Here is a 15,646-nt window from a genome sequence, read left to right as displayed (position 1 = left end):
GACAGGTATCACCTGACTGTGCATATTTTACTGACACTATTTCAACCCTGCAACCTTTCTCAAGGCACAAACAAATAAATCTATCCTGCATCCAGTCCCCCAGCATCCAGCCCAACATTTTAAGTCAAACCTCTGTTTCAGGATCACACTCTTGTTAGTGATTGCACTGAAGGGTGAAATGAATTTCCAATCAGGGCCAGAGGGTGTTAAAGAGTAGAAGAATCATGACCTTTTATCAACCGTCTTCCTACTGTTTTTTTCTTCCCCCCTTTTGTGTGTGTTTTACTGCTGCGCCTGACAGAAGGCGACGGTCTTCCTGGTACTGACGCCACAAACGTTACCTGCTTGTTTCTGCGACTCTGCACTGATGGCCACAGCTTGAAAATAAGATTCTAAAATTCTAAATCATGAAATAGACTAAAACGGTCCTTGTCAAACAAATGTCACGAGTCAGCACACAGGAGCCTTTCTTATTCCTGGGACTGATGAAGCGAACACAGTCTGTGGAACAACACTAGTGTATCATTCTTAATAAACTAGGACTGTCTTATCAAACTCCATGTCTGATATGGATAATGTTTTGGTTTTTCTTTTGGGTCTGAGCTACGCTTCAACTGTTGCTGCTACGCTGATATTTTAAACACTAGTTCACCGACACTAGTGGTGACTGCAAAGTTGTGGCTAAAAGTTCAACTTCATGAAGTGCACGAAACACCTGAGCATCGTGGACGTCAGTTTTTAAGGTTTAAGATGGTGAGAATTATTGTCGTTTAGCACTTCCTCCTCTCAAATCATCTCTGATCACACTTGCTTTTGTTTTCACCAGCTATAAGAGAAATTTTTAGTATTTTCATTGCTGTTTGATCTGGTGATTATTTGAAGCCTTTTAGGCTCTAAATGTCCGAGTTTTGCTTTTCCAACAGTCGAAAACTTTAACTTTAACCATTAAAGGGTGGAACTCTGTAATTAAGCGTATGTTGTGCTTCACTCTGCAAGCTTACACCAGTTTTAAACTGATTGGTCGCAAAGGTCTGCACACAGACAAATGAGATAATGTTGCTTCCAAGAGTTCAAAGTGAGCCCAACGAAACCATGTCTGAACAGCAGTCCAAGTCTTCTATACCTTCAGCTAACTGAAGAATTGAGAAAAATCCCACGTGCATCGCTGCAACGAACAGATGGACAACTAACAACATGCTAAACGTATGTTTTAAATGATTAGTGAAATTTAGCATCAAGTTGCACCTCGAAATGAGAAATTCCTTCAGACATCACCAACATGATGTTCATGTCCATCAACAGTCTGCAGTCCTGGTGATTATAATGATCTCTTATGATGAAAGTCATGCACAGCAGAAAGCAATTCAAGAAGCATGTGTTCCATAAGAAAAGGCAAGAAAATACTATTTAAGCTTTTTTTGTTTTTTCATCACAAAGTAAAGATCTATTATGGCTGCTTCTGCTTTGGTAGTGACATCTTAAAGTAGTTTGTATAGTTTGTTGCATGAATCTTTGTCCTTTCAAATAACAATTCAGATTGGGCAATTCAAAACATTGTCGTGAATGTGAGGGAGGGGGGGCTAACTGGAGTTTGTCGTCACTCATCAATGCCGGTAAAATTTGACTGTGCAGGAAAAACTGCATTATCTGTGCCAGCTGTGCAGTTAGAGGTTTGGCTTCACTTCCAGGTAGACAGGTCTCTTTATCACTGCAGCTTATGGCAGATGAACTGGGCTCTACAGGGGAGGATCAAGGGAGAGTCAGATCAGTTGATGCTGCATATTAAGTGCTCTGTGTGTGTGTGTCTCGGTGTGTTAGAGGCAGTCTGCTTGTGTTGCCGTCCCTGCAGCATCTCTGGAGAGAGAAGTCTTATCCCCCACTACAGTGCTGAGAACATTACCAGAGCAATTAGCAGCGCTGTGCTCCCTTTGATCAGCTTAATAATCATTCTTCTCACCTACTGTACCGCTATCTGCATTCTGCAGCTCCAGTGATCCTATTGTAAGCCGAGAACCTCATTTTCAAGTGTGTGTTTTCCCTCTCCAGGCCCCCGCTCTGTATGCATTTCAAATACTGGCTCACATCCAGGAAACAACTCTGCACTTGTTTACAGTAGAGTGGTTATCATATCAGGGCTTATTTGACCTTTTCTTATCCAGGGAAATGCGACTCAACACTAATGATGCTCCAGCACCACCCTGACTCCACACAGTCAGTCATCAGCTGTTTATCATAAAGCAACCCACCAAGGCACTTGGGATTTATTGGGATACTGAAGGGTACCTACATAAGCATGCACGCAGGCTCAATTCACAGCAATCTACAGATTTACACACTTAAAAGTAAAAAAATAAATAAGTACGCTTTGATAGCTAATCTGGATTTATGTCTGTGTTTATGGTCCCTCTACAGCAGCGGTAGAGACGGAACAGTCTGAATAACTCAGTGCCAGATAGGCCTTAAATGTGCAACACGGGATTAAAAATGGTAGAAATTCTCTCACACCCTGTTTGTACTGTGAATACGAAGCTACGTTACTCCCTGTTTACAGAAACTAGAGCATTACACTAATAAAACACATGCATGAGAAGGCAGTAACTTCCTTAAGTCTCTCTTCACTTGGTAACTGCTCCTGGTCAGGAGTAAATCCAACAAATATCCAGAACCTAAAACTCAGTTATTCTCTCAAAAACTTTGCTATTTTAACCAAGCAATCAATTTTAGGAACCAAGGAACACCACTGCTGCTCTAAAAGACTGAAAATCCCAGGCAGACAGATTTTGTAGCTTTTGTAGCTAGCTGTGTGTACACATGCCAGACTGCAGAAGTTATCATTTACATAAATCCTCAACAAACCCTCATGTTCAGCAGTTTGTATTTCAAGCTAAATACAACTGTCACCCCTGCTCTCAGATTTCAAACACAGCACGGACTTCCCCTCCTTTGTCGCTGACGTGCAAAACTGAGTCGACTGAGGATGCTCACTGTGGTGCAGCACGAATACACAGTATTCTAACCTGCGTCCTGTAGGTGGAAGGAATGAACTGTGAATATCTCAGAGCTCCCCAGAGTGTCAGAGAGGGACGTAAGTGCTGTCTGAGGTCACAACGCTGCTGCAGTCTTCTTCAGCAACCTGCTCCTGTGGCGGGCTGTGCAGGACGAGTGCCAACAGCTCCGAGCTGCAAACTTAAATGGGATGCCGAATGTTTCCTGCTCAGTCACACTGGAGCTTGTAATGGAACTGTTGTAAAACAATGTAATGACTGAGAGGTTGTGATGGGTAATTAATCATTAACCGATTAAAAAGTACACTGTAAATAATAATGTACTTTTAATAAGCAAACTGTCTGATGAAGAACAGCAAATTTGTGCAAAGAAGCATGTTGTTGACTTATTACATTATTAAGTGGAATTACAAGTTAAGCTCTCCCCTGCCTCAACATTAACAGCTCTATATTCTCTAACAATTACCGTTTTCCTTGTACTGGTACATACTTGTACTTCTTTGGACATGTACATTATACTTGAACTAACAACAGCAGCTCGACACCCACCTGCAACAAAGATCAAATCACTGACATGTGACATTACTTTACTTGGTTTTATCATCTTTTTACAAAACCACTGTTTGTTGGAAAGCTTCGGTTTCGAGTTCTAATGTGGATTTTTGACCAGTCCCACCCCTATAAACACTGGTGCAGACTGCACGGACAAGTTTACCACTATGGCACTCTCTGATGGAAGAAAACTCCCCAACGGCAGGACAACACGCCTCACCACTCGAATAAACTGCTCAGCAAAGCCTAAAATAAACGCAGAAAGAGCCCATGACGGTGATCTGGCCTCTAAACTCCCAAGAGATTTGAGCATCTATGGGACGCAGCATGACAATCTCCTGAAACGACATCCTGCAACACACACAGTAACAGAAGAGTTGCCCTGGTGCCAGACACCACAGGATACATCAGTGGTTCTTGTTTGACAGGATTCAGGTTTTCTAAATGAAGCTACCGAATGACTGTGTTTTAATCCAATCTATAGGAAAAACAATAGCTTATTCGACTATTTAGGGATGAGGAATTCTAAACGGGTACATTTTCATTTCAGCAAGCAAAATGGAAAGCTGTTGGCCTGAAATTAAAGGCTGCTTTTGTTTACTTCAGTAAGAGAGGAAAGGTAAGTGTTTAGATGACAAATCTGCAACCGTCATCACACTGTCAATCAGCTTCATCGACAGCGAGTCACATGCAGTTGTTTTTTGGATTTGTTTAGTTCATCACAACTCTTAAAAAACAATATCACTGTGCACGGAGAAGTAATATTATCTCACTTATTCGGTTTAACCATCCGCAGACATTGTGAAACCAAAAGTGTCCCAAACTTACTCAGGAAAGCACAAAAATATTCTCTATCCACTGAGCCCAGTGTCTGCAGTCATCTCTTTAAACGTTAATACTCTACCTCTGTTGGCCATGGCCGTCTCAATGATGTCCAGTGTTGGGTCGTCCTCACACAGGTCGTAGGGCATGTTCCCGTCAGAGTTGACTGCCAGCAGATCTGCACCGCTGCGACAAGCAGATGAATAATTAAACAAATATGTAATATTCATTTTCAAAGGTTAATACATTTAATAATACATATTAATACAATGCATTATGCATGGCTTCATATGTGATAAATGTACTCCAAATGTCAAAATGACTGAAAAAAAAACCCCTTTGGTTTCACAAGTCCTGCAAATCAACCGATGGCAGCCATGTAGTTTGTGTTAGCACAAGCTATGATTCAGTTATCTGTGTTAAAAGCTAGAAACAACGTGTGCAGACGCATACTTATGTCCATTTGTCTTCATCACCGTTTAGTGTGTATATGTGCTTTAAGATTATATCTTCATTAGGATGCAATTAAAACGGAATAAAACCCGTGTAATTAAATCCTGATTGAAAATGTTACAATGCGTGACTCATAATTATCGTACATATTTGCTGTTGTGTCATAGCTGGAGCCTGGGTCAGTGTTACAGAATTGTTAGAAAAATATTTGCATCATAAAGATGGAAGATAAACAAATTTATTTCAGATTTACTTCTGACACATCACTGAATAAGTGGAGGACAGAAGCATTCCCACTGTGCCTTCCAGCCATTTTCCAGTCATTGTTTTTGTGTTTTATTTGTCATCCAATGTTGTATGTTTTTTTTTCCCTACTCTTGTTATTAACGAGGAACAGCAATTTCCTTAACTGCTAGGTATATTATCGTCCATTTTTGCAACTCCAGGTTTCATCTGCTGTTGTTTTTGGAACAGAAAATCCTCATTTCTGTTGCCCAGAACTCAATTACAAAACAATTTTAAGTTCCTTCAAATTGCTGTCTATGTCAGACTGTTGCATTTGAATATTTGTCATCCCGACAGCAATATGCCTTTCATTTTCAGATTAAGGTGCTTAACCCCACCCACCCCTCCACCTGCTTTTGGCCATCATCAATCACACAAGTTCGGCTGACCAGGATCACACTTTTAACTTTAAGTTGATGCAGAATGTGTTGATAAACTAATTTAGTTTAAGCTTTGTGAGTTCTCATTTGTGATAATTCAAAGTTCATGTTGCTCTGATCAATAAACATGAAGCAATCAATCACCTGTTGAGATAAATCAAACAGACCCCGGTGCGCCTCATCTTTGTTGCTGGTTCATTTTCATCCGTGCACTCATATCTAAATGGAGAGGCAGCGCCATCGCTCGTTTTTTGCTGCACTTTTAGCCTGTTTTTGGCTATTAGTGTTATTACCATCATTTCAACCCCACAGTCATTTTCTGACATCATCCCGGAAATTTTCCACAGATGTTCTGGAGGAAGCGGGATGTAAGAACGCATACGTCCGCAACATTTGCTCCAGGTTTATTTCATAGTTTTCCAGCCAGCTGGAAATGTAGAAATTAATCTTCCAGACTTTTTATTGAGAGTGAGTGTGTGTGCTTGTAATAGTTGCTGCTTCTTACTCTTTTTGTGCTGACCTGTGCGTTGTTCGGCCTCCTCTGTGCTCTACCCAGATGCACCTCCCTAACGTTTTCCGTTGCAGGAGCACATCTCCAGCACAGAGGTTCCCACTGTGAAGTGCACGTGTGAACGGTAACTGTGGAGATGGTTCAGACCAAACCGAAACTCTCCTGTGTTTTTGTGAATGTGAATTTCAGTTTTAGAAATTCACTTGAAACCCATTAAGACCTGAGGCACCTTCTCAAGGTAGGAACTCTTTACAAATGCATATAACTTTTGTTTGAATGTGTTGATTCCAAGTCTCATCAGTTAATCAAGAAAAACTTTTCATCTGACAAAATGTGAAGTTTAGTCATAATTCTGTTAACAAATGGCAAAAAAAATCCAATCTGGCATAATCAATCTATGTTAACAAAAGTGTTATAAAAACAGACCCTTTTTCCAAAGAGGAGACACTTTGATTTCTGTTATGTAGTCCGTTTTAAAGGTGCAATGTGTCACCGTGAGAAATCTGTTTATCATCCACATTAAATCTGAACAATGGGGGGAAAATACATCCCTTGAAGTTGGACATGAAGTTTGTAGAAAGCCTGCTGGAAGTCTTCAGGGTTTGTTTGTTTTAAACAAGCACATTTTTTTAGTTTTTTTATTACATTTATTAATCCTTGAGGGAAAAAAAAACAGCTTTCATTTATTTTATCCTTACAATAAAAGCAAAGCTTGTTTTTAATAATTACGAGAAGAAGAAACAATTAACATTAAAAAACATTAAAGAACGACGCAAATCTAAAATGATTAAAAATCTGAGATCTCAGCGTAATCTCTAAGTTTGCCATCACCCAGTTTAACATTTCTGTGATTATCAAAGACATTTTTCTCAGATGAACCGATTTCAATGTGAACAGTAAAGTTCAAGGACGATGTGAGGTAGTTCTCCGTTGTCATGACAACATATTTGGAAATTGGTGGAAGCTGTTTTTTTTTTTTGTTTTTTTTTATCAGAATAAGGACCACACTGCAGGGACGCCAGGCGTAGCATGTGTGTGTGACTTACTGCGCAATCAGAATCTTGACGAGTCCTGCGTGTCCGCAGGTAGCTGCAGCGTGCAGCGGCGTCCATAGTTCATTGTCCTGAGCGTTAACGCTGGCTCCTCGGTCCAGCAGGATCTTCACCATCTCTTCATAGTTGTCTATGCAACACTGTGTGGAGACAGAAGGGAAAGGAGGATAAGATTAGACCCGCTTCGTCTTGGATGAATAATTCTAATAATGGAAAGAACAGCAGAAGGGTGAAAACTGAGAGGGTGTGTAGGAAGAAGGCGACAGTAAGATGAATGAAGAAACATCTGTTATAAGCCACCATTTTTAATTCAGTCATCACTTAATGTGCCAAACTGAAATGGTTTCTCTTCTGTTTGGAGAGAAGACATGCTGGCTGGAAAAGAGCTCTTCGTATAATTCATTCTGTGAGTACTCAGCTGTGCTACACTGATTCTGTAGCTTCATCACCTTAATCAGTGCACCAAAGGAATGGAAAGAAACTAATTTGTCCCCGACAGCACAGACTAACAAGAAATCCACAGAGTAGTCGCAATGTATCTCTTCAGAAGTCTTTTAACAGCATATTGTAGGCTGCAAAGCTGAGAACGCATTAAGCCAATTTGGACCCAGTCTTTCTGACACATCAGCCATTGTGTGGGCCGCTTCCTGGATCTGAGACAAAGCTGGAAATGCACCCATAACTCACACCCATCCACAGAGAGAGGGACAAAGGCTGAGAGAGGAGAAAGTATTTTCCTCGTTAAAATGGGTGTGATTATAGGGTGGAGAGATAGAGAAGAGAATTTTCCATGAACACCATCCTCGGATCTGGCTGCTGCAGCACTTTCTTCATCAGAGCCAGTCAGAGTGATAATGGCACTGCCATGCAACTAAACAAAAACTGAGATGGAGAGGAAAAACAACAGAGCAAGAGACCGCAAAGTGCAGAGAGGAAGGATGGGATTACTGTCACTGTTCAGATGTAATCAGAACACTGAAGGATTCAGAGCAAAGCTTTGTTTTCTCAGAAGAGCCTCTGTTATCATCCCAGCTGTTAAGGCTGTATGTTTAAATCTGGTTCATGACATCTTTCTTTAAAGCCCCACATTACTCTAGTCTAAACCAATCCAAAGAACAATAAAATCCAGAAATGCCACCGTGTTTCTACCAGAGAGCATCTTCTCTCTCTCTCCTCTCAGGGGATTTATACAATCTCAGAGCTGAACGTCTCTTCCTCTTCTGAGAACACTCTGATGAGCCTATTATGAAGCCAGAAAGTGAAACAATGAGTGGGAAATGAAAAAAAATATTGTCAGTAAATAGAAACAAAACACAGATAACAGGAAATATAAATGCACCCTGTTTGTAAACTGCTTATTCTGCTTCCAGGAAGAAGAGGAGGCGGGCGGAACTTGATTGCACCTCCGATTACCACCCTGACTTATCAAAGTATTCGACTTTTATGTGATTATAGCATTGTTTATATAACATACCTCTACTTATTTGTTTCCAAAAGCATATAGCACATAAGAAATGTGAGGATTTTCTGCTCCAAGTCCCAGATGACCCGGAGGAAGGCTCCAAGCAGAAAAGCTCTGGTTTAACAACGAAGTTGTTCCTTATTTAATATGTTGTTGGAAGCAAATATGAAGTGATCTTTTAAAAGGCTACAAAAAAACAAAAGTATCAGACATTTGACCAGTTTTAAGTGAATAAACCAGGCTGCGTAGCGTCGCCAGAGGTGGCTGTATAGGCTACAGTGCTTTTGGTTGCAATTCAGTCCAAGAAGTAGTTGTCCTCACCACAGGTTAGGAACATGGAGGAAAATGGAGAATACTCTTCTTCGGGAATGACTTTTATCTCTGGGAATATTTGGAATATCTATATCATATCTGGAACAATACCAGTCGGATAGGAGTTTCTCACCTCAGACCAGAGGTCACGTCATTTTCATCTTTGCAAGGTGAAATGAGATTATCAGATTTTTTTTTCCCCTTTCTTTTTCATTCCTTATGCTTTGTTTCCCTGTCACATCCAAAAACTGCAATTAAACCCGGCTTATGACGGAACTGTAACCCGCAAACAGAAGCTGACGTAATCCAGGTGAGTAATCCTAAAAACAGGTGGCTCTTTCCTTACACGTTGGAACATTCTCATACAAGCCTGGACTCCCTTCAGAGTGAGGAGGGTGTTTTATTTTCCTTTTTCATGGTATTGTATGGAAGAAGAGTTCAAATTCAATCTTTGTGTGAGATGAGGGCAGACAATAATGCAAACAGTGGCACAAAGATGAATAGAAACCAACTAGATAAGCAAGGCAGAGGCAGACAGTAACTGTATTTCTCAGCATCCTGTAAGATCTATTATCGTGAGTCCCTGCTCTCCAGTGATTTTACATCTGTTATCACGGTTTTCAACACAACACAAAATGCACCGTCAATGCGTGCGTTTGGGACAGTTTGCTTTCAGCATCAGTGTCTAATGTGTCCAACTCACACAAAGTGCAGTTTTGATATGATCTGTTGCCTCACAGCGTCAGCCTCTACTCTGAGGACTCCATTCTTCTGGCTTTAAAACACAATCTCCACCTCTGTCCTTCATCACCTTTTCTCCATCTCTGACTCTGCCATCCAAAAATTCCAATCTGACAAGACAATGGTTAAAAAGACCATCAAACTGCACTGACATCAGCAGAGTCGCAGTCGTTTGCATTCCTTGCAGTTTTGTAGCTTTGACTTACAAGGCCACTCAGATAAGGCGGCGTGTGGTGAAGGACTCCATGAATTCATACACAACATCAGAGAGAAAACGAAAATCGCAGACAGATAAGAGGAAAGCATGGCTGTATTTTTATCTTTATCTATTCTGTATTTATTTTTCTAATATTTCAATACTTATATTTCCACTTACGTACCTTACCATAGTATTTATAACATGGTCACTTTACATTGCAATTTTACTTATATTATGGTCACTTTACATTACAATGCTTTGTATATCGTGCCACTTCCTTTATCCTCGGTATGTTTTTTGCACATTGCCTGTTTGCAGGTTGATTGTTTTCTTGTTTATTGTGTAGGTTATAGATATTTCTGTCTGTTTTTGTGTGTTTTTGCTCCTTTTTACTTTAATTCTGTAGTGTATAGTATACTTTTCTTGGACAAACAACCACACGCTCACACTTAGGGACAATTTTAGAGACACCAATTAACCGAAGCCGGAGTACCCGGAGAGAACCCACGCATACACTGGAGAACATGCAAACTCCACACAGAAAGGACCCAGCTGGGAGTTGAACCTGCAACCCTCTCGCTGTGAGGCGTCACCACACCACTGTGCAGCTCAGTTTAATATATCTAATCTAATCATCTGTCCGAAAACACGACTGGCTGAAGAACACATCCTGAGAGTGGCTCTTTAGCCGAGATGTAAATGAAGGGTTTTTGGAAATAACCAGGTTTTGGTCTAAAAAATATCTAAAAAATATTTTTTAAATATAAAGAGACACCAGAACCAACGTGTAAACGTGCACGGCTGTCATTCTGAAACGTTGTTCATGTGCATTAGAAACTACTGAAAATAAAGCTGCTGCTCACATGCTGCATCTGATCTGCAGACAGCTTTAATGCACCGGTATAAGGGGCACACAGCTGAAAACTCAAAGCCTTGTTTCTTACACCTTACTGAAACGCCACTGAAATAAGTTAGTTGTTGCTGCTAACTGACAGCCGATTCTCCCCTGGAGGTGCAGTAACGTGACCGTCAGAGCTTTGTAGGCCGAGTAAGGAACTAAACCACGTTAAAGGAGGCAGGAAAAACTTCAGTGCACATCAGTGCATTGAGGGTCTTCTTTATTTGTTTTTCGGTAGCTTCACCTTGCTCTGCTTTTCTGCTGTTGTTAACCAAACCTAAAGGTGCTGTTTTACTGAGTCACTAAAAGCCATAGGTTTCCTCTGACTGAATTAGACTGAGTGTGAAGTGACACAGAAAGAGAGCAACGCACTCCGGTCCTTGTTTGTGGCTCATTCTCACTGCAAAAAGCATTCAGTTCTGAGATTCAGAGACTTTCCTATATGCACTTCGTCTTTGAAGCCCAGATGCACAGATTTTTATTGAGCTCAAAGTTTGTGACTGTACAGCCTACGCTAACGCATTCAGCTCATCTCTCTCAAGGTAGTCTATTATGGATTCTGTGATCTATTCAAGATGGTGTTTACTCTAACATCGGTCACAGAGATTTACAGTGAGAATGCAGAAAAGCTTTTGCTTAGAAGACTTTTCAGTGGTGGTCATATTTGTGCAGGTATTACTGCGTGGCAAAATCTTCCTGAATTCTTCCTGAAGGTCTGCCTTCTTTTTAGTAATCTTATGAGTCATTCTTTTGGGAACCATTATTGGTTTTCCAGATTTGAACTTGACCTCCGCGTGCCCTTTCTTAATTACATCATTAACTATGGATACAGTTTTCTTTTGTGTCTCAGTCTCAGAGGAGCCCATGTCTGCAGATTGTTTAAGCAAGTTTTAAAAAAAAGCTTTACAATCTGAATCAACTGGCCTTTCCCAGCAACGCCTGTGAACAAACAATGGTTTTTTTTCTAGAGCTCACACAAAAATAATGCCAAATATTTTACCAAATATTTTGACAAGGATGTTTAATCCTAAACTTCGTGGCTTTTGGAGATCAGTGCATCTTCTACTCAGAAACATAAATCTTGGCTAAACATTTGCGTGTATAGTGTCTGCATAGTGTGACACGGTTTAAAGGAGGACGTTTCCTGCCAACGATAAACAGACTGAGCAGGAAGGCACCAACTGTCTTTATGGCGTCTGTACAAAGCAGCCAGAAGCAGAAGTGGTGTTTCATAAATGTCAACAACTTCCGGTGTTAATGGTAGACAAGAAAACGGATTCAGAGCAGAAGACATAGAAGCATGAGTCACACGTTTCCATAATCTAACATCTGTGTGTGCGTGTATGGTAACAAACTGGTAGTTTTTAGTTTCAGTCTCAATATGTAGTGATTGAAAAGCTTCAAGTTATAATTCAGCCTAAAAAGCCTTGTACAGCCAACAAAAACACAACTCTTAAAAGATAAAGTTACCTTTTAAGGCTTCAGCTTGAAGCAGTTACATGACAGATGTCATCAAAACTGGACTAATCGTCTCCTGAATAAACCCACATACTTCAGCCCACCTGCAGGCTAAATGCTCGGCTTATCTCTTAGCTTTTCTGCAGGAGGAGAAATAAAACATATTTGCCCCCACAAGGCAAATAGTCAATAAACTAAAAACAATGAAGCAAGAAAATAATGTGCCATTCATGAAAAGTATTTACACAAGGATGGGAGTGTAGCTCAAACAAAGGCCAAGATTATCCTTGTGTGGCTGCAGAACAACAGCAACAGTCTTGCCGGGAGCCGTCAGTGGGCTGAGAGGACTGTGGATTGGGCTGAGGAGCAGAGTGATGAGGAAATAAGGCTGACATTTCCAATTTTGAATGACTGAAATTTGATCTAGGCCACTGCCAAGAGGGCTATTGGCGACAAAAATGGCTCTAAAAATGAAATACTGAGGGGTTAAGTGAGAAAGAGCAGGGCCGAGTGGATAAAAGTGCAGCTGAGACTGCTGGAGATGAGAGCTTAAATGGGCTCTAAATTTTAGCAGAGCTGAACAAACTAATGCAAATCATCAAGAGAGGTGGGAGCTGCATCTGAAGTCATCCGTCAAGACTTGGACCTAAAGGCTAAAAAGCTAAATGTACTGAACGTGGAGCACATTTAAACCCCTGTTGCATGTTGTTTCTTCTCTTTTTCTGTCTGACTGGGCGTCAACATAATATGAATGACTAATGAACACTGTAACTACACAGCAATGCAGACTCACATCTTCACAGCTCGACGCGATCAAATCCTGCACATGATCCCAAAAGAGTGAATATCCGTCACCTCAGAATAAAAATCTCAGTTCAGTTAAAATCACTGAAGTAGATGTTTTAGTAGATGCTCAGGGTCATAGTGCCCGCTCAGCCAAACCAAGATATCACCACGCCAAAATATGAAACCGCTCGAGGAAAGTGTAAAACCAAAACATTCGATATATTAAAAAAAATAAAAAATGGGCTCCTACTTGAATTTATAGCCGGTGTCGACTGGATCTGATGTTGCACTGCTATGAACATTTGTCTTCGTCCACATATGTTTCCACCATACTCTTCGATTGTTTTTTTTTCACCCTAACTTCTACTCATAGAATCCTACACAATGACAGCACAAAATCAGGTTTCTGGGGGTTTTTTTGTTTTCAAATGTTCTTACACAAACATTTCCGCTAAAAAGCCAAGCAAAAGCCACCATTTGAACATGAAGAAAGTATGCAACCACACAAAGGTTGATGTCATACGAGCGCCAGGCCAGCTGGTGATCCGGGACAAAGGGCCTTTGTGAGGACGGTACCCAAAAATGGTCTATAGGTACCATTCAGCCCACAGCAACATCTTCACAGTTCTCATAACTACAGGAAGCGGGGCCCCTCTTGTTTTTGACAGCAGATCTTAGAGCTGCTTCCACGGAGCGTTTTTTTTAGCTCATAGTTTAGAGTTGGAGCTATCTAGCATGAAAACAACCACGTGTAAAGCAGCTGCACGGTCCAGATTATGTAAATGTACGGTGGCGGTTAAAAAGTGGCTCATATAAGGAAGCGCTCACAACGTTAGCATCTAAAAAAGTAAACATAACGCAGATGAACAGAAGACAGTGAAGTCTATATACTCTTCTATCACCAACCAACTGGCTGTTTCGTCACTCCAGTGTTTCAGTCTGAAACAAGAGAAAGAGCCCTTAAATGTACAGTAGGCTTTTTATTCAGGAAGCTCCCTGGTCCCCAAAACCCTCTGAGAGCCCTTAGAACTGTCTGGTCCAAAAGTACCTTAAGACTGAGACCCAGAGTTCCTTTGTAATGAAGAACCGTCTTCATACTTCATGGTACAGCGAGCAGAGGACACTCCTCTGACTATATTCCAGGCCTTAAGCGTCATTTTATTAATACCATCCCTGCAGTCAAATACGTTGGCAGCAACATTGTGCTGTTGGGGATGTTTTTCTGTGACAGGGACCGGAAAGATGGATGCGTGAATGAGTGAAGACCCTTTCCAGCTTGGTGTGTAAATAGAGTGCCCCACTAATCAGGGCATTTCAGGTGGGCTTCGAAAGAATTCATTATTAGACCTATTGCTTCGACAGCCATCATATCATCACAACCCAAGCAATCATACATAGCAGTGACTCAAAAAAAAAAATTTTTTTTTCATGTGTGTGTTGTAGATCATACAGGGACTCTGCAAGCCATCTGTTGATTAGTGTCCTATATCAGAGAGGTGATACCAGGCCTGGACAGATATGACATCTCATTTCGAGAAACACCACCACCGTCTTTCTTCATTTATATCACCTTCTGCTGTGACAGGCGTTTGTGTGGTCAGGTGTTTACTCATATTGTGGGGACCCTCCAATTGTTTACATGGGTAGGTAAACTGTAGAGACATGTTCTCTTTATGGGGAACCGAAAACAAGGTTTTAGTGAATACGAGTCCTCTGAAGTCACAGATGTACGCCTGAAACAACAGTGAATGTGAAAAGGTTCCCCTCTTCAACACGCCGTGCCGGCTGACCATCCAAACAGAAAATAATCTAGTACACACACATTCAAAGCTGAAAGGTCATTTTGATCTGTCGGCAAAGTGTTTAAAACCCCAGCCGCACGGGTGGTGACTGATGGACTTCAATTTTCTCTTCCCCTGATCATACTGCTGCCGCCCAGCAGGAGCCTGAGTATTAGGCTTTGAAAAGCCAAGAGGGAAATGGAGATGGCTGTGTAAACTGTGGCAGAGTGGAAAGATGGAAGGTGAGAGGGCAGAGAGGAAGAGACCCAAATGTTAAGAGAGGAGAAAGAAGGGCTGACCGCCATCTTATTGAGCTCAGGGTCTGAGTGATAGCTGGGACAGACAGTCGTGTCACAGACAGGAACTTCTTTCCTAGGTAGAGGTCGCAAAAAAACTAAATGTGAGCAAAGGACAGACTTTCTTTTCAAATATTTGTTGATTTGTGACCAAATGAAACGTGCAATGATCCAAAGCAGTTTCAGGTGAAAAGAGATGGAAGCTTTGGTGTAATGGTGCCTGGTGAGCCGGGTATAGTCTCAATATTCTTCTTTTTAAGCAGCCAGTCAAAGAATAAACACCCAATGACATAGAGAGTAACACAGTGAATTCTCAGTCATATCTAATTGATCCAGAAATCTCCTCTCGCTCAACACTAACCTGACCAATCCATTCAACTAAAGTAACTATCACTAGCCGACGAGAGGAAGAGACAGACGGGACATCTGCGTGTCTTTCAAGGAAAATAAATATTTACTTGCAGCACATTAGTGAATGTGATGGACATAAGGAGAGGTTAAGAGGTGGGCAAACTCTATGATGACTGAAAAATGAGTGGCTATACCCAGCTCTGATTATAATGTCACTTTTTCTAATTGTAATTTTTCTAATTAGCAAGTGAGATTGGTCTGATATCCTCCATCAATTTCCTATATAAAAATAGACTAATTTC

At 41.0% G+C, this 15,646-nt stretch overlaps 1 protein-coding gene across 2 annotated transcripts in view; it reads right to left on the bottom strand.

Moving 5' to 3' along the window:
- The window catches only part of ppp1r16b (protein phosphatase 1, regulatory subunit 16B), an 83,164-nt gene that overhangs the window by 12,231 nt on the left and 55,287 nt on the right, over nt 1–15,646 (bottom strand). For both annotated transcript variants that reach the window (XM_072381813.1, XM_072381814.1), the window contains exons 4-5: nt 7,055–7,200; nt 4,462–4,565 (exon numbers count right to left, since the gene is read on the bottom strand). In XM_072381813.1, coding sequence (XP_072237914.1) covers nt 4,462–4,565; nt 7,055–7,200 — 250 coding nt within the window. The remainder of the gene's footprint in view (nt 1–4,461; nt 4,566–7,054; nt 7,201–15,646) is intronic.

The sequence above is a fragment of the Leuresthes tenuis genome, unplaced genomic scaffold (assembly GCF_036924035.1).
Source record: "Leuresthes tenuis unplaced genomic scaffold, fLeuTen1.0.hap1 SCAF_3, whole genome shotgun sequence".
Classification (NCBI taxonomy): Eukaryota; Metazoa; Chordata; class Actinopteri; order Atheriniformes; family Atherinopsidae; genus Leuresthes; species Leuresthes tenuis.
Note: the sequence above shows the minus strand (reverse complement) of the source record. Positions and strands in the feature narration are given on the sequence as shown.